This window comes from Corapipo altera, unplaced genomic scaffold (assembly GCF_003945725.1).
Source record: "Corapipo altera isolate COAL_440 unplaced genomic scaffold, ASM394572v1 1, whole genome shotgun sequence".
Lineage (NCBI taxonomy): Eukaryota > Metazoa > Chordata > Aves > Passeriformes > Pipridae > Corapipo > Corapipo altera.
In genome coordinates this window covers 21,502,425-21,529,459 of record NW_020884873.1, presented here as the reverse complement: position 1 = coordinate 21,529,459, position 27,035 = coordinate 21,502,425, and the positions used below count along the sequence as shown (strand labels likewise).

The window sequence follows — 27,035 nt, the reverse complement described above, 5'->3', positions numbered from 1 at the left end:
CTGATGGCAGCATTAAATAAGCTTGAAATATTGCCTGTAAAATAGATTTTTTTTCAATGTCTGTGATTTGTCCTCATAGACAAGAAAAGTAGTAACTACTTTGGTTTATGTTTTCTATGTCCAAACAGAATATCATCGGTTTACTCCAAGAGGATACATTCATTTCCCCTCCAGCTTCTTTGACTCTTGTGAAAAGTATGCTTCTGCTGGCAGACATACTACCACTGCAAATAGTAGAGGATACAGAACATTGCTCTTCTTCAGTGGAACCATTAAACTTACTTGTTTTGGCACATGAGCTTACGATTAAAGCAGTGAGTATATGTTGATGATTTACACAGCATTTGCAAATCCTTCCAACAATCTTAATTATCTATTCTGGAAGTTATTTTAACAATTTATTAAAAAGGGCTATTATTATTAACTGATCACTTCAGTTTTACCAAGATTAGAATAATGTAAAGAGGTAATTCATTTGACCAGAGTTATTTATCCATACTCATGATGCATATTCACGTATGTAGTCTGGTATATTGACACAATTTAAAAATATTGAATGCTTCCAAAATGCACATCCAGATGTGAAAACTGAAACATGTAGTTTGAATTTTGAAGAAATGCAGAACACTCAGTTTTCCCATTTGAAATGAGGCACATGTTCATACTCAACACCTCATGGAGGATGTACATCTCATTAAATTCTTAACTCTTGAGCGTCCAAGTTTAAGAATTTAGCTTTGTGTCTTAGAATAATTTGAATCAGGACAATCTATGTAAAGTAGCACGATGTTTTAGATAGACAGATTGTTACAATTGGTATGAAGAAATAATTTCCATGTAAAAATTTAAATATGAAACAAAAAAAAATTAAGGACATGAAATCTGTGAGAGGTGTGTATAGTACTAAACCATTTACCTATTTTGTAATCTCAAAATACATATATACTTCTACATACATATACATATATATGTTCTTGATACAGTTAACAGAGAAAAGTTTTTATACAACTCTTTCCTTATATTTTCTTAAACAGAAATGTAATCCATTGAAGTATTTATTTCCCTAAATAGTAAAGAATCATATTAATCACTTCAGACTCAAACTTCCAGTTGTGAGACTTGCTAGCTGTCAAGAGACTTGACACTTTACAGCATGTCTGCATCGTGTTATCTGCATGAATGAAAAGTTTGACTGGTCCATACATGCTATTTTCTTTTTCTTTTGTGGCTTTTGTTGAATGTCAGATTTCTTTGTAGAAATGACAGTTTCTTTCTAGGGCTCGAGTTAATTGTGAGATCTATTTCTTAAAGACTGATTTGAGGGAGTTTTCTTTTAAAAACCAAAGACTAACATTATTAAATTCAATCAAGGGTTCATTGAAATTGTTCATTTGCATCACCAGAGTCCTCTGCAATCCAAGTATAAACTAAAGTAAAGGAGTTCAGGCATATCGAGTCTTTTTCTGATGCTCTTTTACAAGACAGATTTGAGTTCCAGGGTTTTGCAATACCTAACTTACTTTTTCAAACTGCTATTTAATTTGCTATCTGCAACTTGATTTTACTAAGCATACTCTTTTCATAGATTCTTGCTTGTGGCCAACCCATTGAACGACAAACAGAAGATAGTACATTGACTTGCCTGGTCTTACCTACAAAAAATATCTACCTGCCACATATTAACTTGCTAGCCCAAGTCAAAATGAAAATTGGTAAGAAAAATGCAAGTCATTGTTATTTTTAAGTTTTAGCTAATTTTCTTTCATATTTTATGCAACAGCAGATAAACTGATGCATCAGAAGTAAAAGTAATAAATCACTGTTTTCATTATACAAATAAAGTATTTTGAAAACCAACAGTAGATGCTTGTTTGGGTCCACGCAGTGTGCATAAGCAAGGTACAATTACAGAAACTATATAATCAACAAAGACTTAAATGTTAACGTTATAGCTTGATGAAACTAATGGGAACTTTAACTTTTTTAAGTGCTATTTCTCTATCCTAATAAAATAAATACTATCTGTTATCATTGCCCCTCTTTAATTTAACAACTTTTCTTGATAAGTTTTCTTTATATAGAAGCTAGAAAATATGTTGAATACTAACAGAAGATAACCTTGAAGATCTGTCTGAGATTTGTTCCTGTACATCAAATATAGGGAAAGGGATACTGTCTCCATGTTCCTTCTGCTAAACTTAGTTTGCAGTAAATCTGATTTATAATAGATTACAAAATCTAGAATTCACTTACTGCACTTTAGTACATATTGTGGAGCAGCCTCAGTGTATTCTGGATTCTTTTTCAGAAAGATATGCTCCAAAACCACATTGGTGCATTCCAACCACTACTTTGTATTCAGGTCTTAGGATTAGACTAGAGGTAGTCCAAAGTAAACACTCTGAAAATATAACTGCTGTGGCTCTCAGGTCTTTGATACCACCTGGTTTGCTCTGAAGATTCACTCTTTTATTCTGCTTTACTGCTTGTCAGAGTAATGATTGTATTTGGCCTGTTCATGTTTCTGAATCCACATTTTTAGGAAGAGCCTAGGAATACAGATGAATATTGGGAAGTACACTATAAGAGGTATGCAATACATCAAAGAAGCCTTTATAAATTGTTAGTACAAAAGGAATTTGGGAATTTTGGAATGCTCAGAGAGGTTTACATTTGGCTACAACCATAACAACATTTGCCAGGTCAAATGAAGTTATGAAGTGGCTTACTGCTAGTCTTTCCATTTAGTTTGCGCAAGGGTAGATTTGTGTAACTTGGGCTTCTTTACGAGGTAAACCTCAATGGCATCATAAAGTAGTGAAATGACATTATAGTTCTGTATTTATATCCATCAATCACTTGAATGTTTGGGAATTAAATTGTAACAGTAAGTAGATAACAGCATTTATTCTAAGGAATTTGCTTTCTTTTGCATAAATTGGTTGTCTATTAAATAATTTACGAAGAACTGTTTTGTTTTCCTTTAGGACACACATTAGCTGAAAAAGTAGCTTGTACAGCTGCAAGAGGAGATCCGTTGCAATGGCTACATGCTCTCAGACAATTAGAATCAGCATTGAAACTTTGCAGAGCATCTGCAACCAAAAAATTAGACATGGAAGCTGAACTCCTTTTTCAGATAGGTAAATAAACCTGTTTGTTCATCATGACTGCCTTCCTAGGCAATGTTATGCATGTGGCCTCTCATAAAATGGAGACATTTTACTGTAAATCTAGAACAGAATTGGATATTTATCACTGTCTAGCTGCAGATCTCTCTCCTGTTTTTAGTATCACACCAGCATAGTTCAGAGTGCATTATGCTACAAATAATTTCAAAACTGCAATAGAACTTCTTTCATCTATATGTTGTTGGGGATCAAAAGGTGTAGCCAATGAAATTAAGGACATTTTATTTTGCACCAGAGGGTGTTGGCTTGTGAGGATCCCAGCCAGAAAGACGTTCAAGACTCTCTGATGTATATCTTAAAATGCCATTTATTGGAGTTAACACTATAAAAGAAAAAGGAGATAGTGTAAATAATCTTATATTCCTGCAGAGGCTGAGAACCCTCAGTTGTACAGTACTGAAACACTTCCAGTTAGAAGGTAGCACAACAGGCAGATCCTGTCTGTGGAAAGCTTGCCTCATTTTGGTCTTTTGAGCTGTTAGAGGACTTTCTTAAGAGAAAACAATTATATTCATCATTTCCTCTGTCAAACAAAAAGCATATTCACATAAGAACCTCCTGCTTCACTTTTACAGAAAGGGCAGGTGGTGTAATCACTGGTACTGAGAAGATGCTGCAAACAGGTGCAAGCTGGCTACATTTATCCTGTAGCTATGGGATGTGCACACCACAAAATAGACTTGAAGGCCACACTATATGTGCAGCACAGCACAGCATAGGCCTGTGGTTGTGCATTAACTCCTCCACGTCCACTGGTCTGCTAGTCAGGATCAGTAAATGCTAGGGGTCATTATGATTCCCAAATTTAATTATTTTAGCTACTCTATGAAGAGAATTGTTATACAAGCATTAACTTTTAAACAAACTGGAATAGATTTTGCTTATCAGGAGGAGAATAGATAATATACTATGTTGTTCAACTTTCCTGGATGGAAAAACAGATCACATCTTACAGAAAAAAAATTAATAATATCTTGAAAATCTACTTTCTGTATTTCTCTCTTAGGTAAGGTAGAACGCCAGATAACTGAAGCAGGCAATAACAAGTTATCTCAAGCTGTTGAAAACCTGTCGGAAGCTATAAAAATCAGCCAGCAACATGATCAAAAATATGAGTAAGAAGCTAGCTATATAACTTTCAAAATAATTTAAATCATACATGAATTTTTAACAGTTTTTTGAGATTTGGTCTGGGACTTCTACTATGGAGCATCTTTTATGTTTTAGAGAGTTTTCTTCTATTGCAATATAAAAATATATTTATTCTCTTATTTAATACAAATGCTGAGAACATTTAAAAGCATTTTTTACACCATACAAAAGTTACAGCTTCCTATTCTGTTTCCAAATTTGCACTCTCTCTGTCAACACCAGGAAAAGAGCTATCAATTAAACAGCGGGTTTATTCATATTTCAGAAGATGAGCTGTAGTCTGCCCCCTTCCAGATAACAGAAATCCAGCTTGAAAAGGTTAGCAGCCAAAAATAGTCAGAAGAGCAGAGGCAGAAGGAGCATAGGAAATGTGTTTGTAACTGATATCAGGACAGTGACTTTGGAATTAGTTATCAGTGTAGAAGATGCCTGAAGAGCTGAGCCAAGACAGCCAATAAATTCTGTCAAGTAGCTCTAATACATTAGACTTTAGGGTTTTTTTAGTTTCTTGACCATTCTAAATGAATAATGTGCCATGTCTGGTTACAGACAGTGTAAAGGCAGCAATTTACCTTGCTTGTTTGGATATTCTGTTACTTAAGTTAATGAACCAGAACTCAACACAGAAGCAGTAGCATAGTAATAAACCTCAACAAGCAGTCAGCATGATGGAAGATGGTACAGAAATGGACTGTGGTCATGTTTTGCAAGTTTAATTTGCTACACTCTTATTTAATTTGCTACCATCTTTCTAAAAGAATGTGCAGCAACATCAATGGATCTCAGCTTTCTTGTTTTAGACAACTAAACATCCTGATCACATTTATATAAGCCCTGTGATATCTATGGGATTGCTTAATTAAAATTGTTTCTTGATGTCTCAAATCCTTTTTTGTTAGCAAGACTAGAAAATTAACTAAATTGTTGCCAACTAAGTGTAGAATTTGCCATTTTCTCACTTAGTTTGCTCTATCTTGAACTGAACAGTACCCTTTGACTTCTGTATTTTGCTTTACACAAATCATACTAAAGCTGGAATTTATTGTACTGTGTAAACAACCAACTCTGTGCAATGTGACTCTGTCCAGAATGGTAACTACATGAGCAGGAGTTTGTTGCTATGCTTGGAAAAGTTAATTCACAGGAGAGATCTGGAGAAACCTGCGAAGCCAGGAGGAATCTGCATAAGAAGACTGTTATAAACCCATTGGGAATAGAAATTTTGGAGAAGTTCTCCAGATATAGTGATTTTCAGCAGGTTGAGAGAAGTAATTCTGCACCTCTACTCCGATCTGTTGAAATCCCACCTGGAGTACTGAATCTAGCTCTGGAGTTCTCAGCAGAAGAAAGACATGGACCTGTTGGAGTGGGTCCAGAGAAGAGCCACAACAGTTACGAGAGGGCTGGAACACTTATCTTATGAAAAAAGGCTGAGACAGTTGGAATTGTTCAGCCTGGAGAAAAGAAGGCTCCAGGGAGACATTATGGCAGCCTTTCAATACTTAAAGGGGACAGACCTTTTAATAGGGCTTGTAGTGATAGGACAATGGGTAATGGTTTTAAACCAAAAGAGGGTACATTCAGACTAGATATAAGGAAGAAATTTTTTACAGTGATAGTGGTGAGACACTGAAACAGGTTGTCCAGAGAAGTGGTAGATGCCTCATACCTCAAAACATTCAAGTCCAGTTTGGATGGGGCTCTGAGCAACCTGATCTAGTTGAAGATATCCCAGCTTATTGCAGGGGAGTTGGACTAGATGATCTATAAAGGTCTCTTCCAACTCAAACCAATCAATGATTCTATGATTTTTGCTTGGTTTACAATACTACTGTAAAAATCACTGAAAAGAGGAAGCACAGGCAGAGAGCAGGAATTAGTGAGCGCTATCTGGAGATGTAAGGTATTCTGGTACAGAACTCAGAACTAAGAAGGTTCCTCAGCTGAGCCCAATGAGGAAACAAAAGACTGTTTTGGTCACTGTGGGTATTTTTGCTGATTCTTGCAAGAGTTTGACTGAGGACCTGTATCCAAATTCAGCCACCTGTGTTACAGGGAAACCAGGACAACGGATATATGTCTTAACTTGAGGAAGGAAGAGACGTAGTACAGAAAGATCACTTCCCTTGCAGAATTATGGTTTTCATAGTAAACATTTGCAATTCATTTACAGAATATTTGTTGCACATAATGCAAATTATATTTGATATGCTGATAAATCAATGTATTATTTTTTAAGCATACAATAGAGATGTTTTAGATTCACATGACTTTAAAACAGGATCCCATGGCTTTCTGAAAGAAGGTACACTTTAAGTAGATGATGAGGGCTGGATGAATTATTTATTTGGTGAGGCTACCTGGCTGGTCTTATGCAAAAGTCAGATTTTATCATTGTAATGCTGAGTTTGATAGTAATGTTGATTGTTCTGTGTATTGTTTCTTACAGGTTAATAAGACGGTCATACCTTGAAATAGCACTATTATATTTGCATTTTGCCACAAATAATGAGGCTGTATCACAGACAGATGAGATGGTGCCTTCCAAATCAAGTGTATGTTTTCTATCTTTTGAGTAGTGGCCTCTTCAAAGCAGGAAATATATTTCTGCTAGAACATTGTGCACCTTGCCATATTATTACTTGCAGTGACTTATAAATCATACTGATGCTGAAAATCCTCCTAGAAAAATCACACAAAGAAATCATATAGTAGAATTTAATCTTGTTTGATGTTATTTCTGATGTTTATTGCAATGACTGATAATATTTAAAATATTAGGAAGACACAGAACCAACAGTGTTTTCAATTCCAATTATGTATGAATTAATTTGTACCTTGCAAAGAAAACATGACATTTAAACTTGGTTTTGTAAATGCTAATATTTGTACTTCACTAGAGTTCAATTTTTCCATACAAATATGAATGACAGCATGAGAAAAATAATTGTCTTTAACCATGTTTTAATTCCTTGAAGCCATAGATGGAAAGCAAAATGTTTAACGTTAGAGAAAAGAGGTAATTAAGATTCCAGAAAATGGAAAATCATAGCAAAAATGTATGCAGTAGTGACCATAGTATGAGCTGCTCTGAGAAAGTTTTTCAGGAGCAGCCAGTTAGTATGCTCTGGATAATTTTTTTCATTTTTAGCAATTAATCCATGGATTTGCAATCAATGCCAGTTTTTACAACTTGCAAATAAAAGAATTATTAAGTAGGAGGACTTTTTTCTATGTTTAAAATGTATTTTACCATAATATATTTAGAATCCTAATTATGAACTGGTGTATAATTTTAGAACTCTTCTGGAGAACTCTATTCTCCTGAGGAGGCTTTGAAATCAGAAGTCTACAAAGGACAAGCCTGGATTGCAATAAGAGCTGCTACAAAGGTTGGTGCAATATTCTGAAGAGTAGTTTTTGGGGTTTTTTTAACATTTTATCTTACACTACTTACACAAACAAACATGACAGTGCAAACAAGAGAAGTATTAAGATTTCCTGAAATTTCTGGCATGGGTAATATTTGAGGCAATTAAAATGGAACAGTCTGAATAGCATGTTTAATCTCTCTTAGACAGATCTGACTCTGTTTAATTCAACGTGGGTTCAGTGCAAATAAAACAGCACACGACCTGATACGTGTGCACATGTGTTTGACATGTGGGTAGACACCAGTGGCATCCAGATGAGGATATCTGGTTTGAAATCACTTATGTAGTAATTAGGCTGTCAGCAGTAATGATTTATTTAAGTATAATGTGTACCATATGTCAAAAAAAAAAATAATTTCCTGACTTTTAAAAATATGGTGTGTTTAATAATTAATTTTTTCATCATTTTGCTACTCTAATATTTTTAAATCTATATAAATATCATAGTGAACTGGTTCTGAATAAAATAAATATTATTCTTAGGTCAGTGAAGCTGTGCTTGCTTCTCAGCTATTAATTGGAATGAAGAGCGTTAAAGAACACAGCATAAAGGATGAAGTGCAACAGAAAATCCCGGAATTTGCTTCTATGGATCTTCTTTCTTCATACAGAGATTTCTTATGTGGTATTCCTTTATACCTAGTAATATCAGAACATTAAATAACTAATAAGCTATATATGCCATGTAATCTAGTAATACATTTAATATCTAATTTTAATTTTTGAAAAATTATGAATCAGTTTTGGAAAGTAAAAGCAAAATCCTCATCCTGCATAGCAGTACAAAATATTAAGTAGAAACTTAATGGGTCTTCAAGTATCAGCCTGTGCGTGTGTTCAATATGTTAAGAAAAATTCGTTGTTTGCATATTGTGGCTCAGAAAGACAGAATGCACATACTACCATAATTTTGTAAAAACAGGTGCTCCTTTGTTACAGGACTTCCCCAGACTTCTAAAGTAAGTCTTGGGCCCCCCCATCAGTCATCACTGCTTTTTCTCTTCAATCACTGACTTATAACTGATTTTTTTTCCCTAGGTATATTAGCTTTCCTTGGAGATCCTCAGTTTTACTCTTGATTTTGCAAAGAGATGTTGGTGTTGAATAGCTTGTCTCTCCCTGAATCATCATCCCACCGCAAAAAAACCCAAACCCAAAACGAACAAAGCCCACTAAAACCAACAAGCCCAAACTCTTACAAAGTCATCTGCCTGGGTACTCTATTCTAAAAGTAAAAGTCAGTATAATTTTCACTGTCTTTTCAGTCCAATGGATTATCATTTAGAGATGCTTCCATTAGCTTGGTAGAACTTTGCCCGGTTTATCTCTAACTTCTGCATTTATTTTTCAGCTAATGGAGATGATGAAATGGAAGTTTTTGATTTTAAAAAAAACCCAACAGTGAAACTAGGAATACTGGAATAATGATTGCTAGATGTTATATAAACGCTAAGGCAAAATATCCATATTTACTTTTAAACCGGGAACTGTTAATTTAGTGATAAAATTTTTGTTCACTGGCTTAATTTCAATCATCCCCAGTGTCTGACAAAGACTGAATTTCTCTGCCTGATAGCTGCTGGCAAAGCTGAGCAATGTCTGCTTACTGTACAGTGTTTAAACATATGTGTTTTGATTGGTTTATGAAAACAAGTGTTGTATGCTAAGACTTCCCATCAATCTGATTGTTTTGTAGTAGCTCTATTTGCTTATAATTACAGATAATTTCTTCTTTTACCAAATGCAGCAGGTGTTTCTCCTGATAGGTCTGTTAGCTAATACAAAGAAGAATAGAAAATGTAGAAAAGCAATAGTAGGCTAAAATATGAAAAGGTAGATTAAAATGGAAATTATCAGCATAGCACCCTAAATATTTTCTGTAAAACCCTATGTGAAACAACTTGTTTAAGTTTTCATTTATAAACAATGTGGCCATTTTAACTTTTGGAATTGACAGTGAAATGTCAGGAATAATAGAGACATTCAGATTTTATACAAGCAGTCATAATTATTTTCTGGAAGTTTACTATTAGGAATTACTATAACATAATGTTTGTTCAGTTTGGACTGAGAAACAGCAGAAGAATTTTGTATGCTTTTGAGAGAGCCATGTACTAATACAGTGAAAAAAATATTGAATATAAGCAGTGATATAGTGATACTTGTACTGGTATTTTTTTCCTCTTTTTGCATAAGTATGACTTTAAGGTAGCCCAAAGAAAATATTATTTTTTGTTTTATTCCACAACCAAGAACACATTTAATGGAAAATGTGCTTAATATCTGAAAGGGACTGGATTGAAGGTAACAATAAACATTTCAGAATACGTAAGTGTACTGAGTTCAGGTCAGTATAACCGGGAAGTTCAACTGTTGTGAGTGATGACTCCTTGTATTGTTTCCATTTTGTAAATGTCTTTTATTGAACTGTGTGTAGAAAGAATGGGTTTATATGAAAATTCAGAGGGAGAGAAAGCACCTTGCTTTCTCCTTTTCTCAGACCTTGTTGTCTACTCCTTTTAACTGCTTGCAAGGTCCACTCAGGTTCCTGACCATGATCTGAGAAACAATTTCTTTAATTTTTCCACTAATATTAAAGCAGAATAGAAAGAATTTTCCTTATATGAAAAACATAACCAAGTTCACAAGTTACAGACTGGTCAATTCAAACACAATGCAGAAATAGCTTTGGAATTCCAACCACTTAATGCGTGTTCCTGAATTCTTGTTGGATTTGCAGATGGATACAATGTTGTCTCTGAAAGTCCCAAAGCATCTTCTACTGAAAACAACCAAATCACAGAAGACAAGCAGAGTGAAAGTGAAGGAACAGAAAGTCTTGCCACCAAGGCCAGTGAGAAGAAAGATGTGATAACATGGGTTCACCTAATTCGCTACCACAGTTATTTAAAAAGGCTTTCTAACACAAACCTTCAATTTGGTATGTATTTTTATTTTCTTCTAGAAAACTGCCATTGGTGAGATACTGTTCTTGAGGGCCAACAGAGTCATATTCAAAGGCTATCTGAAATAGCCTAATTTTGATTTCCTGTAAATTCTCTAATTGCAGAAATATCTTCACTGAAATCAAGATTTATGTCAGATTACAAGTGCTTTAAGTGAAGATATTACTACTTTTCTACATAGGTATTCATAAGCCTTCACAAAACCAGAAAAGCCCCCTCAAAACTTAATTTTTATTACTATATCTGAAGCATTTTTAAAAAATTTATAATCGATATTGTTTTTAGTTCTAGATACATCAAACTTAAGTCCCATCAGAAATAAATCTGTTCAGTTTGAGGTACTGTTCTTGAGAACTGAGTCTAGTGTAGCTGGGAAGGCTGAGCATGATTGAATGTGTTTTTACTTAAAACCCCAGATGTGATCTATGTACTTGGGTTATTTTGCTATAATAATCTATGGTAATAGATAGGACCTTTCAAACAAACTAAGAATTCATTAATTACAAGGCCCTAATACTATGCATCTACATGTGATGGCCAGCTTCTGGATATACAAATGATGACCTGATAGGTGAGAACAAAATTAGAGTGTACATGTAGGTGCTGTTTAGAGAGAAATCTAGCAACTGTGAAAATAATAATTTCAGAGAGGGATGGGTTTTTAACTTGCAGCACCAAGTGAAGGGAAAGTATTCTGGCTCACCATGGAGCTATAAGGACAGTAAGTGTCAAAATGTGCATATATGTCTCAGTTTGCCTAGGGAGCAACTCAGCTGATCAGCCTCTAGTTGTCTAAACTGGGGTCTTGAAAGTCCTTAAAGCTTATTTTGACTGTATTGACTAAATATGCCTTTATTCTGGTGGGTACTTAGATACCTACTGAACATACTGGTGCTTACACATCTGAATTTAAGTACCTAAACTTCAAAATTGCACCTCCCATTTTATGCTACTTTGTAATATCCAGACAGAGCTTGTTTCATTATCAGACCACTGGTGAAAAATTACAATACAAATAGCATAAGCTAGTAATATTTAAGGACAATCAGTATAATTGTTGGAAATCCATTTCTTTGATATTGAATCTGTTTACATTGTTTATTTTCAAAAGTTATGAGTATAGATTAGATGTAGAAACTTTACATTTTAATGGCAAATAATGATGTAAGAAAAACTTCTCTTTTCAAAGCTGCCCCTAACTCAGGACCTGGATCACTTTCTGCAAGAGATGGACACCTTAGTTTTGTTTCTGACACAGGAATTGTTCTACGCATAGCAGAAATGCGTTCCTTTCTTAAAGAAAATTTGTTTGAATATTCAATATGTTGTCTTGAAAATTTTCCAGAAGAGCTACATGACATAGAATTGCCACTCAGTAGGCCAGCTGATTCTTCAGAGGTACTTCTGTTCTTTTTGATGTTCCAAAAATATAATACTGTTATTTCATTCAGAATTGATAGTTCCAATGGTGATATTTCTGGGAGCACTAGAGAAAAATGAAATTCATTATGCAGAGGATCAGTATAAAACCAAAATCCTGTGCAAGCAGCGAAGTACTTAGTTAACAAATGCAAATAACTATGTGTTATTCATTCCTGCAAAAGTGATCTCGATCCCACAGCCAGTGTATTTAGACATTAGAAGATTAGGCAGAATGATATTTAAAAGGATATTTTTTTATTAGTTAATTAAGTTGGCTCCTCTACTCAGTAGGACTGAGGCTTTAAATCTTGTAGGTCTCCATGTTTCAAACCAAAAATGTCCTGATGTTTGTTTTGTAATTTATATGTACAAGTCTCTATATTGTTAATTTGGTCTATAATGAAAACACGATTTCCAAAAATATATGTTATATTTTCTCAAAATTTGTTGAAGGCCTTGTGTACCAATTTTTTTCACTTATTATCATCCAGTTAGAAAATCAACCTTTTTAGATCTCTGGCTTGCAAACAACCTATTTGAGCTTTAAAATGTAGGCAACTCAGAATATATTACTCAGATAAAACCTGAATTGGAATTCTGGAGTCTATGCTGTCCATGGCACAGGTATTGAACATTGAATGAAGTTTGTCCAATGTAAAAATAATTGTCTTCAAAGTTTCTCCATCCCACTTCTCACATCAACAATTATCCTAACACTAAAAAATTAAACTGAAAGGTTTGTGGCTTATTTTTTACCTATTATATTCAGTATTAGATGGAGACAGGGAAGCCTTCAGGATGGAGAACTTGGTATCTTATAAAAATGAATAAAAATACTTTTGTGATAGCTCTTCTAGAGTTGGTGAACTTTCTGCAGTGTTGGACAGCATATCATTACTCATTTCCCAACAAAGAGCTGACTATGCCACTGAATAAATTGTAAATATATGGTATGTGACATTTATAACAGCCATCATATATCAAAAATTATTTTACTCTGTCTGTTCTTTTTTTGACATAATTAGTATTACAGTGTCATGGAATAATAAGCTTCAGAGCTCACTGTCATGTTCGTGACGGGTGCAAGCTGCATAATCATGTGTTAGCTTCGCTATTGTAGACACCTAACAAGCATAAAGCTCTTACTTTTTTTAATGCTAAGCTTCATTGATTTTATCACAACATTTTTAGAATCCTTTACTATTCAGAAGGCTGCATAAGTTATTTTAAAAATGTAATTTAGTACTGGGATTTTTAACAGCACAAAAAGATGTAGTTTTTGAAAGAATGATTTTTATGTTCACTTACATGTGTCTTTGTAATTCTCTTTTTTATTCTTGAAGTTTTTTTCAGGTCCGCTGAACAAAGAATCCAAATTACATTAAGTCTAATTAAAATTCTCTGTCCTGTTTTTTATTCCACTCCATGATAGTCTGTAGGACTGGAAACATTTAACTAAGATAATTCGTTGTTTTCAGGCTTTCGAGAAAGTTGAACAGACAAATATTTATGTATGTAATTCAGCAACACTCCAGTTTGTCAAGAGCAGTTGTAATATCCTCTCTCAAAAAGATTCAATATGATGTAAAAACCAAAAGATGCAGTTCAGCAAAAAAGGAAACATAGCACATATTTTAGAAAGAAATATATAGCATAAAAGGGAATTTTAAGAGGTCTAGTTCAGGGGCACAGCATAAATTAGGTTGTTCCCACCTCCATATATGTTTTTTCTCCTAATTTTGTTTACACTCCATGCTAGCAGGATAGTGGATGTTTCATTCCTGAACTATGTAAAATGATGGTTGTAGTAGGTGGGTCATCCATGCACATCTCATGGCATACCATGGGTTATGGCCAAAGTTATCACTGCCTACTGAAGGCATATCCATATACTCAAACACATGACTTCCCACGCATGGATTCTGCTTTATCTTCCCTTCTACTAAATTTTGATGTGGGATGTTAAGTGGCTTTATGACGTAAGATTAAGTTATTGTGAAAAATCTGTGTTCTGCTCACTTGCATTTACTGCCCTATATTGGTCACGAGCTGTATCTTCTGAAAATAAAGTTTGTAAAATTCTTCCTTTTTTTCCAGCAATCAACATTCAAAATTTGAAAACAACTAACTCCCCAGGCAGCTGTTTTCAGTATCCACATTTTGGAATCAATGATGGAGACACTGAGGACCTTTTCAAATAGCTTCCATATTCCCACAAAATGCCATTGTTTGGCTGCTATTCTTTGTCTTTGCATAGCTGCGTAACACTAAAAAGTAGAGATGGTGTGGTGCTGTTCAGCTTTTAAATCAAATGTTTCACAAATTTTAAGAAAGCTTTTGTTCACGAATGAATGTTGGTTGACAGTTTTCCTCCATTACTTCCCTGGTAAATACAGCCAACAGTAACTATTTGATGAATGGCCTGCTAATGTTCTCTATGTATTTTAGTTAATACAATGAATTCTCAAAAATTAAGTGACGGAATTTTCAGCAGGTATCACCCTTTGTTAGTTGCACAGATAATGAGAAAACAGATAGGTAAACATAAATAAAGCATTATTCTAACATTCAGAATGCTATTTTAATTACCAATATATAGCTGACATTACTTTTGCAGCAGCATATTTTGTATGATCAGCATGTCAAATAATAGATTTGGGCAAAAAACATAATGCCATGATGATTCTAAGTCAAAGGCAACAATCATTATTAATGTGGGTTCTCTAAGCCAGCCCAAAGATGCTTTGCATTACCTTTAGAAATGTCTCATTGTGTGAGCTTTGAAAAGCCTTAACTTGGTGAAATGGACACCTTTGAAAACCACCCATTTATCTAAATGAGCATATATTTGTGCAGGAGTGAAAGTCCTACCAATTCTAGAAGATACTATAAGAGATTTTGCATGTTTCACTAGAGAAAATATAATTTAAATTTTTGTGTTTCAGATTTCTCTTGAAGTTACAGAAATGACATCAGAAGTGTCACATGTGAGGATAGCTTCTCCAGTTTCTGTCATCGCAGAAGACAGTCACATTGAGAGTAGGGCAGCAAATGCTTCAAATAAGGAAATTAACATTCAGTGGTACATTTCTTCTATGGCAAAGCCATCAAATGATACAGAAACTAAGGTATAACTAGGGCAAAGCAGTTCCTTAGGTATTGGAACAAATTAAATCTCATTTCCAATGAATATTTATGTTACGACTGATCAGCTTTTTAATTGAATTATACATATCCTGGTAGGCAAGCTGGACAGCAGGGAGCTATATATTTACTGTGCCTCAAGCCTGCTCTGCAGGAAAACAGAATGCCCTGACAGTTTTTTGTTGGCAGGCCAGAAAAAATACTTTGTTTAGCATACAGAGCTTCCAGGCCATGTTGTATTCATGCCTGTTGCAGATCCGTGATGTCTTTAAGATCCCCACTGTTAAGTTTGGTTAGAGCTGACTGATACAGTCAAATAATAGTTTGATGGGAGGCTGTTAGAAAAGGAAATATATATATATACAAGGAAAATGGGATTTTGTAAACCTCATTTTCCTAAAGGATCAGACTAAACATGAAAGATAAAAGAGATGGAAGGGCTGCAGGAAAGCAAGAGACTAGGACGTAGAATTTGTTTTATGTTTAAACAAGGGAACAATGTGTAGGTAAAATTTCTGCTTCTGCAATAGAAATCCACGATCTGCAAACTTTTTGGCATAGCAGATCAGTGTCTGAATTTCTATTAGACCCTTTTAACACTATTAGTAAGCTATAGATGCCCTGTGGAGTTAATGCAAATAATGTACTTCTTAATATAGTTTTGCAGGTTACTTTAGCATGGCCATACAGATTAGTAGAGGTCAAGAGACAACTCTTCAGAACACCTAATACATGAATGCCATACTCTTGGCATTCTCCATATAGTCAAAATATTCAGCTACCACTAGGAAGCATATTTTCAATCATACTAGCAAACTATTGCAGTGAAAGATAAGAACATTCTGTTTAATTTTCTTATACTGATGCAGCTTTATTAGATTGGTGAGTTATGCACACTTCATGGACTTAAACCTGGTATGATGACAGCCATGCACAAGGCCGTATAGGAAATTTAGCTAATTACATAGGGCCTTTGGAAATTCAGTAAAAGCTCTCTGTTCAGCCTAACTTCAGTTGGAACTTTGGATATGAGTGTCAGTGGGACTGATTGACCAGGACAACAGTGGGATTTTGATGATGAGTCTATGGGGTATCACTGATTTTCAAACCCACAGAAATTATATTAATAATTATATTGCTTTAAGCCTATAAAAACTGAGTATAGCACAAATTCATATGAGGTCACACTCCCCTTGTTTTTAAAGGTCAGTTATCTACAATTTCATCAATACACTGTATTTGATATTTATTATAATCTTGTATCACTGAAATAGCTCAGGTCTTCTATACCATATTGCATGTCACCTTAGCCATTCCTTCTTTTTTACAGGTTTTGCTACTTTATGCTTATAATACACAGCCTGTCAAGATTAGCAACATCAAGATTTTCAGTCCAATGTCTGTGTTTTCAGGCCACTTGTGGATTCCATTGGCTAGGTAAATAATCACTGACTTTATCCTGTTATTTCATGCTGTATTAAAGATCAGTCAACCATTTAGGATGAGAGAAAATAAAGTACAAAATATCAAAGAGCTATAAATCTTTAAAAGCATACATTTTTGCTTTTCACTATAAAAACTGTAAGATGTTGTACAAAGTGTTAAACCCATCCAAACAAATGCTTTTTCAATGCATTAGCATGTTAGTTTTGATCTTAAAGAACTGAGAAACATGTGCTAATAATATACACTAACATAGCAACATAGCAGATCTAAGAAGCAGTCCCAGCACTTATTCTCACTCTCTCACTGGATCAAGTAGTTTCTCCACCTCATATTACAACTCTGAGTGTGCAACGATTTTTCTCAGTTGTAGCCCCAGATGCAGCCCTTATTTTTACTTCGTGTGGCATTTTTCATTACTTCTTCCTTGTCATTCATCTAGCCTCAAAATTTTTGGGACTACTAAGCAGGTGGAAGGGAAGGAATAACAGGCCAAGAAGAGTTGCAGCCTCTGCCGCTCTTGTACTGGTTGGATGAAAAAAACTTCTTAGACAGGTGTTCCTAAAATAATACTTCTTATAATTTTTAATGGTAAAAAAGCTAATGCATTCCATATCTCCACTTTCTTTAATGAAAAACTTATTTTTGTAAAATTATGAGATCGGTTCTGAAATGTGAGAAAATGTAGAACCTAATCAATATGTGATAAAAGCAAGGTCAGCTTAATTATAAACTGGAAACAACAAATATTGTTGTTTTATAACAGCAATAATGAAAAAACCTTGTTTTCTTTCAGAATTATTTCTTTACGGAAGAAACTGTCTAATCTGAAGGAGCAAGTTAAAATATTGATGCAAAGTTCTAAAAGTTTGTCATCAGCTTTAGAATCTACAGGTTTTCTTGAACAGAGTGAAATTTTGGAGATAAGTCCTTCAAAAAACTCCCAAATGAGTGTTGCAAAAGTGCATCTTGATGAAAAAACAGAAGTAAGTCCTGCTCTTAAATATTTCTGGCTTTATTTAAAATGTCTGTTTTGGGGAAATAAATGACAGGTAACTTGGAAGGCAGGCATAAACACAGACATTAAGTTTCACTCACCCCTTTCAAGAAATGTTGAAATACTTACACTCTTAATTTAATATTTAACTTTTTGTCTTCCTTATATATTGCTTGTCACTTTACAAAAAAACCAGCATTTTCTCACCTTTCACTTGAAAATAAAGGCTACATCTTCAGGTACATAGATTTGGAAACTGGTGCCTAATTTATAGTAATCTACATCAGAAAAGGCTTGGCTCTGTGTTAAATCAGCAAGGCGATCAACCTGAAAGTGCTTTTTAAAAATCAGTTAAACATCTTCAATGCAAAACAGGCAGTGGCAGTGGTGGTTTCTGAAATAAGAACCTTCTAATAATGTCATTGAGAGAGGACTAAAACTGACAGTGAATTTATTTTCATTTTCTCTATGCCACCTTCTTCTTTTCTTTTTATTAGCAAAGCTGAATATTGTCCATAAGCAAATAACTCTCCCCACATACACATACAAAAAAGGTAATTTCAGAATTTTCCATATGGTCTGTTTGAGATAATGTCATTGGAATAGAATGTTGCCACAGCATAACTGCTGCTTGATAAATGCCAAGGCAAAATAGACGTTTATTTTCAAAGTGGGAGACATTTATCATGTGACAGGATTCTCTTTATATCTATTATATGAAATGATTAATGATGTAGAGGCTGTCACTTTGTGTGATGGATGCTGTGAAACAGTGACAGTTGTGCACTGTACCATTATTATGAGGCTGTATTTTGCCCAGCTTGGAGAACAAATGGTATTTTGGCCAATCATAGTTCTCGGGAGGGTAGACAGAGCTGTCCTTTAGTGGGTGTTTCTGATTACCTGAAGGGGTTTGCTCAAACTTTCATTAATATATGTCAGTAATTGGAAAAGCAATATTTAGAATACTAATAAGATTAACATGTCATGCATTATACATATATAAATATAACCTTGTCAAGGTGTTTGTTTATAATGTCTTCAGTAAACACGTAGAAAAAGTATGCTCAGTCACTGGATTTAAAACCTGAACCAGGGGCAATTTTGCCTCAGTAGAAACTACAAAGTTTGGGCACTTGTGTTTGTGCTGCAAACACAACTGTTTGTGTTGCAGAAAATTTATATTCATCAGCTAAAGTTTATTTTGCTGTGAATTCAATTAGAATAACCTAAAACTTGAATGTTCTGAAAAATTTTGTAAGGCTGAGCCATCTGTTAGCTTATTGGAGGAGACTGATAGTACAGCATTAGTTTTTTCTTATTTTATACCATTAGGAAATGGCTAAAAGGTGTTTATCTGAAGTCAAAGCATTGCTGTCTGTTGTTCCAGCCCTGTCCTCACCATTAACTGAGGTATGCTGTTCTTATTAAGAGTAAAAATCTGTTCTCTACAATAAAACAATTGTTTAGTTAAACTGGAACATGAATTATACCCTTAAGTATCCTCCCATTTTTTCTCATACATTTTTGGGCTTTCTGTTTGGGTTTTATTTTTAAATACAAATGTGCAAGATTACAAACTATGAATATCTTCACTGTTCATTAGAATCACCTATTCATCCATACAAAAATGTATTAAAAGTGAATCTTGCTTACAATGGTTAACATAGGTTGTCCACCATTCTCTGGTCATTGTTTACACAGACTCCAGTGAATTTCCATGATTCAATTGCCAAATCACTTTCCTTCCATCCTTGCATTTTTGCAGTTATTCAGGCTTTCATTCTATTTTCTTTAGCTTTCTCTGCCTTGCCCATGACATGTTCTCAGAGCTAGCATGCCATTTTTTTGTCCAGCCTGTTGCATTCATTTTGTTACCCAGCTGTAGTCAGTATCCCAGAGGAGATTATGGGAACTGGCCCATAACGAGCAGCAGTGTGGTTCAGTGTACTCGGCCACTGTAGGGAGATCAGGAAAGCGCCACAGCTGCCAGGGCTCAAGGGACTCCAAGGAAGATTTTGGAATTCACTGTAACATATCACTCCTTCAACTAATCCTCAAATATCTTACCTTTAATTGTTCACAATGGAATGATAATGATAAGGCATCCACTGTAGACTTCCAGCCAGGTAGTTCTTCCTACCAGAAGAAGATCCTGAGTTTTATGTGAGAACAGTTGGGCTAGTAGCCTATTGCAGAAGAGAGAGTCTGTAACACTGTGCTGCGTGTCCTGCAGTCCGGTACCTAAGAGTCCATATTTCCCATACTGCACCATTCTTGCCACCCCTTGTTACCCCTCCTGAAGTTCTCTCTCAAATGACTCTCAGACCTTCATATCACTCAGTCTGGCTTTATCAATGCATCAGGATACACACACATTCATTCTGCAAAGCTGCACTTTTCAGAGTCCCATTGAAATATCTTCCATGGTAGAGAGAGTTGACAGATACCTAGGGAAAGATACAGCCAAGCTTTCATAGAATCATGGAAACCTCCTGGAACTGTTTTAAATTCTTGTGAGTTCCTTTGACTTTGCCTGCTTCTATTTGTGGGTCTATGATGGAAATGAGGGAGCAGATTTAGTGGTGTTCTTCCAGCAAGAATGTGATGTTTACTGCTCTGTTTTATTCTCGCTAAATTCCCCAAGCTAAAATGTTTCAATAGGTGGAACAATGGGCTTTTCATCACAAAGTTTCAAATAAAGACTTCAAACTAAGATGCTTTTAAATATGGGAGTTTTGGTTGAGCAGCTGAAGCCTAATCTTTCAAGATGCTGAGTATCTTCATTCTTCCCTGAAGTCAATGGAACCTGTAGGCTGTTCAGCCCTTCATTATGTATAGCATACTTCAAAGTAGTATTTCCAAACTTTCAGATAAGTTGTATGCAGGCATTACCTCAGCTAGAGACAGAAAGCTCAGAGTGGGACTATGTATACCATGGATCAGTACATTCCCTTTGTTTTCAAGCATGCAGGAGAAGGCAGCAGATACATTGCTTATATGTAGTTTTACACCATTCTCCCACCACATAGTTTTTGTTGTTCATCTTTTGGTGAATTAATTGGACAAAGTCAGTTCTAATTTGTGGTATTTGTTTTCTTACTGTCTGAGCTGTCACACTTTAACTCCTGTCATGTTTCACCTTCTCTTCTTTGATTCTCTTATTTCTGTTCTTGTGTCTTATGGTGCTTTTGATTCAGCCCTGGATTATATTTATAAATGGAAAAAGTGCATTTTTATTGAATTATTCATTTTAAATGACAAAACTGTTTTAAGAATAAAAATTGATCAGCCTGCTTGTTTTCAATGCTATTTAATGAATAGCTATGTCCTTGAGGGAGACAAAGTATAGTATTTGGAAGTTGCAATCTTAAATGTTAAAAGTAAATTTATAAATAAAAGAATTTCATTAAAAATTAACCTCCCTAGGTAGCCTACTCCAAGTTATCTTCCCTAATTGTTTTTCCATTGATATCTAAAACAGCTAAATAGTTCTTCATGTTCAATGGACGCACAAACCAGTTTTTCATTGCCCTCTGTTTCACCTTTTACAGTTAGCTCAACTCTTTCAGCTTCTCATTTTAGGAAAAGCTTTCCAAATTACTAATCATTCTTGCTGCTCTTGTCTAATATCTTCACTTTACCTACAGGTGATAAGGATAAACTTTGTGAGCAAGACTGTTCACAGAAATTTTCTCCCTTGAATCCTCTTTTACTAGTTTCCTGCAAGAGATGTCATTAACCATTAATTTATACTGAGGCAATAAGTATTTCTAACTTATTTATTGATTGTGGGTCAGAAATCTGGCTTTAATGTGGAGCTATTTGTATCTTTTGGTACCTCTAAACTTAATAAAGTTATTAATTTGGTAGTTTTTCCTTTTTTTTTCCCCAGATCCCATTTGATGTTACTTTGCAATCAATAGCAAGTTTGGAAGACATGTTTGATCCTGCCAAAGGATGTATAATAACTGAAGAAAATCTTTTCAATTGGATCATTTCTCTGCTTCACTAAATTCTCTTTTGCAGTAACAATAATTCGCTGAGTGCTATAGATGTAGGCTTGATTTCTAATGTTAGAGAAGCAGCTTTATTAATCACATTTGGCTCCTGATGTGTTTTATAATTTTTATTTTTCTCTTACTTTTAAATATTTAAACCTAAATAGTTTTGAAAATTAGGTGTTTAAAAAGTAGTTTCTTAATAAGAGGATTTTTTATCTTTTCAATAATTTCTTATTGTTTAGAAAAGCTGAATAGGTCTGTAGCCTTCTAGTGCTTGCTAGCAGATACTCCTTTTTCCCAGAAGTTTTATTCTCATCAGCAATTTTTAAGTTGATTTTTCAGTTATCAAAAGTTGGTGTTAGTTATGAGGTTGAGAATTTTTTTGGGACCTAAAATCATTACTGAGTTTGTTCTTTTATATATCTGTTTGGAAACTAGCATTTCAGGTTGTTGAGGGTGCAAGTGATCATTCAGATGTCTTTATAATTTCAAAGCATTTTTTGGAAAACAAAACAAAACACAACAACCAAACCAAAAAACTCACAACAAATAACCTAACCGCCCCAAGCCAGTACAAAGAATAAAATGGTACAATATAGAACATTTTTTATATAATTCTAAAAAGCTAATTAAACCTCTATGTATGTTGCTGTAAATATTATTTTAAAGTGCTGAAGAAACACAAATGAATCATAACAAAAGCTACCTGAGGCAATATGCTTGTCCAGTGTTAGAGATGGAGAACCTGACATGAACAAGTGAGTTAGTTGCACACAAGAGAGTGCTCATGGCCCTTTGGTTGTGCTCAAATCTCAAGGCCAGGCACTCCTTCACTAGTTACACTGATTTGCTTGCAACAAACAGCAAAAAAACCAGGACATTTGGGCAGAAGACCTGTGAGACTTGTTCTATCACTAGCTATGCTTCAATGCTGCCATGAAAATTCAGGACTAATAGTTACCATTCCTGGGTTCATTTTCTGTGAAAAATGCCAGTCCCTTTTACTTCAGTCAGGCTCTCCCTGTATTGTAGCCCAATGATAAAACAATAAACTATTTTGAGCTATTTGGAAATTGCAGATTTACCTTGGCTTGTTCTTTTCAGAAAAATGTTACCTGGTTGAGTGAAGTTTCTTTGAGGGAGAGAGGGGGAGAGAGAGGTAAGATTCAGCATGATGAGTATCTTCAATGTGATCAGTACAGGAAAAAATAGGGTGAGGTTTTCTGCTATTTTTCTCTATTCCTATAAAAGAAAGAAGACTGGATGTATTTGTGTTACGTGTAGCTTTTAAAAGTTGTGCTATTTTTTGTGTCGTCTCTTCTGGAATGCTGTAGGTAGTAGGAAAGTTAGAAGGATTATGATACAATGATAAAGAGAAAGCAAAAACTGAGTAATTGATAGGGAAGGTATTTTTGCAAGACAATTTTAAAACTGAGTTAGTATGATTATTTAACTCAACTGCCTAACAGCCAGTTTGGAGGAGATGCTCCTTAGCATTATTCTTTCATTAAAAGAGTTTATTGTTCTCCAGTGCTTCAAAAAGCAAGAAAGATAAAATTGACATTACTCATTTTTCTATTTTTTTTAAAAAAAGCTGTTCAGTCTTTCCTTGTAAAAAGTATAAATCTTTCTTTTTCTCTTTGGGGTCACCTTGAGGATTATCATAAGACTTTTGTGCAGCTCAATTAATATTTGTAAAACACACTGTAGCATCAGATGAAAATGGAAGTGAAATTCTATTACAGACAAGGTGTTTTTTCATGCTGCCTACCTGGACCTTGTTATAATTCCTACGCTTGAAACAGAAATATTAAATAAAAGGCTTTACATATTCATTTAAAATACATTATACTTTCTAAGATATTTTTGTTGAAAGAAAAATATTTTTCTACCATCTCCTTTAACAAAGCACAATAAAATAATAATGTTGAAACATTGACCTCACTGTAACCATAGCAGCAGATTTTATTCTCATAAACACAGGATAAAGTATTCAATGCTGGTTTCAGAAGAAAGTATTGGAGAAAACATTTTTCTTTTAGCATATAATTAAACTCTTTAGTTAATATCTGCTTGTAAGGGAGGAAGCTCATATCTAAACATCTCCAGTAATTGCACAGAATAAAAGTATAAAGTTAATTTCAAAGTAAATTGCTTCTTGTTTTATGCATTACAGTATTTTGGGTGCTTTTTTTTCCTTAGCGATGAATGCAGACTAAAGCTTTCAATATGTGAAACCAGAATAAATTTGTGTCAGCACCATTCTCAATTTCCATAGAATACTTGTCTGTGTCACTGTCTCCAAAATAAAAAAGGAAGAGAGGAAAGGCACCTTCTTTGATTTCACTGTGTAAGGGATGTCCCTCCTGCTGTGGGAAGGTCTGATCTATGATCTGCCCTGTACAACAATGCCGAAGGGCTACTTACCACATTGGCAGCTTTGAACCACTGGCATTTTACCAATTCTTTTCAAATTTTAACTGAAATATTTCTCCATTCTACACCTGTGAAAGGACTGGATAGTGCTTCCCTATCTGCTAAGTTGTGGGACAGGGCAAGGAAAGAGAGAGAGTAAAGAGCACTGTGGGGGCAAATTGAAAGATTCTGAATTGAATGCCATTTTATCTTTGGCACAGCCCCTGGGTTAGGGACAAGAAGGACCTATACGGACCTAAAGAACAGTAAAAAGAGGTGTTCAGGTTTTTTAAATTAATTCGGTATTTTCTGTTCTGTGAACTGAATGAAGCATTCTGTGAACAAAAACAGCTTCTGGTCCTGTAATTAATAATTGCATGATCAAGAACATGCTAGATCTTAAATTGAAATTGAACAGGGAGCTTAACATTGAAAGGTCTGAATGGATTTCAAAATATTTCAGTTTTCAAATACTGTTTCAATATAGTTTTAAGTTATATTACTCCCTTGAAATAGAGTTGTATATTCAAGACATTCACAAGATTTGTTTCATGCCTAAAAATATATAGCAACTTGAAATTATGTCTGCCTAAATTAATTTTATGATGTGGAAATAAGTAATTTCACACAGATTTATTCAATTGTATGTGACTGGTTTTTAAATTTCACTATAGCTCCAATTCACACTCATTATTTGTTGGCCAAAGTTTTTATCTAATTTTTTGATGACATCAATCTAAGAAAATAATCATAGTAATTAGCCTCACTATGCCTCAGTTTCTTTATTTGAAGATAACAGTAATCCCCTCATCAGTGAGGGATTTGAAATTTTCTGCATCAACATTTGGAAAATATTTGCAGATCCTTGAATGAAAGAGAAAAGGAATTTATGCTATTATTCAGTTGAGATGCACTGTAAAAGGCATAGTCATTTGTTTCCAAATCCATTTTCATTGAAATCCAAGAAGAAAGATTCTTAAAAAGAGTAATGATGGAACTAGAGTTAATTGTTGGAATTACAAGCTAATATGCTGAACTAATTAAGACAGCAGAGAGAGCCATTTATGCTTGCCAAAGATTTGAGTTAAAAGATACTGAGTACATCATCAAATGAGAAAAGTGAAAATATGAAGCATAGGTTAATCTTTAAAATAGAGTGGGTGAAAGGGTCCAGAGGCAAGTGCTGAAGTCAAATATTTACCACTGCAATTTAATTTTCTACTTTGAAACCCCAGAGATAATTAGAATTATTCTCATTTGTCTTCCATGTCAGCATGATTTAGGATTCTACTTAATGGGCAATGAAAAAAAAAAGTATGTGTTGAAGCAAATCACACCAAAAATCTCAGTATCACAAAGTGAAAAACCAGAATATGCTACAAAAGGAATCATCACATGGTGGTGGACCTGGCACTATAGTCCTGTGTGGAGAGTGATGTTCTGTGAAGATACAGGGCACCTACAGGGCTGTTTTAGCTCCTGGCCAGACATCCAGAATTGAAAAGAACATTTCAGCAGCCATCAAAAAATTTCATTCCCCATGGATGCTGGCATCAGATAGCTAGTATATGGCAGAGCTATTGGTAACAGTCATTAGTCTGTCTATCCTATGAAATTACTGAATACATTTTATCATCGTACAATGTGCATTGTGTTAATTAGCTCTGTTACATTCTTAGAATTCCAGTACCAAGTGGAGTAATACCAACTGTTTCAAAACTGCTTAAAAGAGTAATTTTAAAGAAATCCAGTGTTTTTTTTCCTCTACTGTCCTGACTGGTCTTATTGCCAAGGAACTCTGCAGCTCATCATTCAGAACCTACAGTTTGTCACTGCTGCTACAATGAAAACCTTATTTATGGGCAACGAGGAAACCAATGTATGTTTACAGCCAAAAATGTATTAGTATAACTGAAATCTTAGCCTAATCCAAGAATCATTTTTAATCCAGATCTAATTATTATGGGAAAAGAAATAATACTTCTGTGCAGAAGAAGTTTTAATAATAATATTAACAATAAAAATACAGTTAAAATTATTATATAAACTGTTACTATTTTTACTCCTCCTCCTCACCTGTGTATTGCTTACACTTCCACTGCTTCCCTGGGTCTGGAGGTCAGTGGTTCCACGATGGTATGTGTGTGTGTGTGAGGAGCTGTTAGGAAGTGACTCCATCACATCTGGAGTCGTGCCAGGAAGAATACAGTGTTGATGTTTTCTTCTCCGTTGCTCTAGGATCAATTTGGATGTGTGTTGTGTGTTTGACACGCACCTTGCTCTTTCTTCATGGGTTTGTAGTTTCATGTTACACCTAAATTCAATATACGTGGTATTTTACATGTTAGGTACTTGGGTTTCTTCTTTTTGTTACACATGAAAACTGTTTTTGTCCAGCATGAGGTCTGCAAGTGAGTAATTTGTAGCCATGGGGGCTGCAGTGCCAGAGATGTGCCCCAGCCTTTCTCAACCCACGCCTGTACTCCTCTCCTCTCTCCTGAGCCTCCACTCCTCAAGGCCTGCACTGTCCTGCCCAGACTGCACTTCTCCACTGTGTCATTATGTCAGCTGCGATGCAACTGCTCTCTTTTCTTCTCTGTGGCAGGAAATTGATTGGACCTTTTACATGTTTTAAAATCTGAACATGCATGCAGCAAAAAGCTTCATGAAAGGAGTGCAACCTGCACTTAGAAGTTACTTCCTATTGGAGTGCTGTACAAAATCATTAGTCAAAGACTGTGTATGTGGCTGAGATTCCCAGAGATGGGCCAATTCTCCTCATTTGGAAAGCTCCCTGAAGAGGATTTCCCTTCGACCTGCAAGGTAAGGTCCCTCCAAACCAGGTCTGTCTGTCTCAGGTGTGAGGG

The 27,035-nt window shown here is 34.9% G+C and overlaps 1 protein-coding gene across 5 annotated transcripts in view; it reads left to right on the top strand.

Moving 5' to 3' along the window:
• The window catches only part of CFAP54 (cilia and flagella associated protein 54), a 107,387-nt gene extending 84,048 nt beyond the window's left edge, over positions 1-23,339 (top strand). For 3 of the 5 annotated variants that reach the window (XM_027662868.1, XM_027662883.1, XM_027662856.1), the window contains 14 exons: positions 129-314; positions 1,586-1,712; positions 2,988-3,143; positions 4,198-4,306; positions 6,793-6,898; positions 7,643-7,735; positions 8,261-8,402; positions 10,518-10,718; positions 11,933-12,141; positions 15,111-15,293; positions 16,640-16,746; positions 17,549-17,738; positions 19,085-19,162; positions 21,645-23,339. In XM_027662868.1, coding sequence (XP_027518669.1) covers positions 129-314; positions 1,586-1,712; positions 2,988-3,143; positions 4,198-4,306; positions 6,793-6,898; positions 7,643-7,735; positions 8,261-8,402; positions 10,518-10,718; positions 11,933-12,141; positions 15,111-15,293; positions 16,640-16,746; positions 17,549-17,738; positions 19,085-19,162; positions 21,645-21,764 — 2,007 coding nt within the window. In that variant the 3' untranslated portion in view covers positions 21,765-23,339. The remainder of the gene's footprint in view (positions 1-128; positions 315-1,585; positions 1,713-2,987; positions 3,144-4,197; positions 4,307-6,792; positions 6,899-7,642; positions 7,736-8,260; positions 8,403-10,517; positions 10,719-11,932; positions 12,142-15,110; positions 15,294-16,639; positions 16,747-17,548; positions 17,739-19,084; positions 19,163-21,644) is intronic. The other 2 variants (XM_027662890.1, XM_027662875.1) reach the window with 2 other exon arrangements.
• Positions 23,340-27,035: the final 3,696 nt, after the last annotated feature.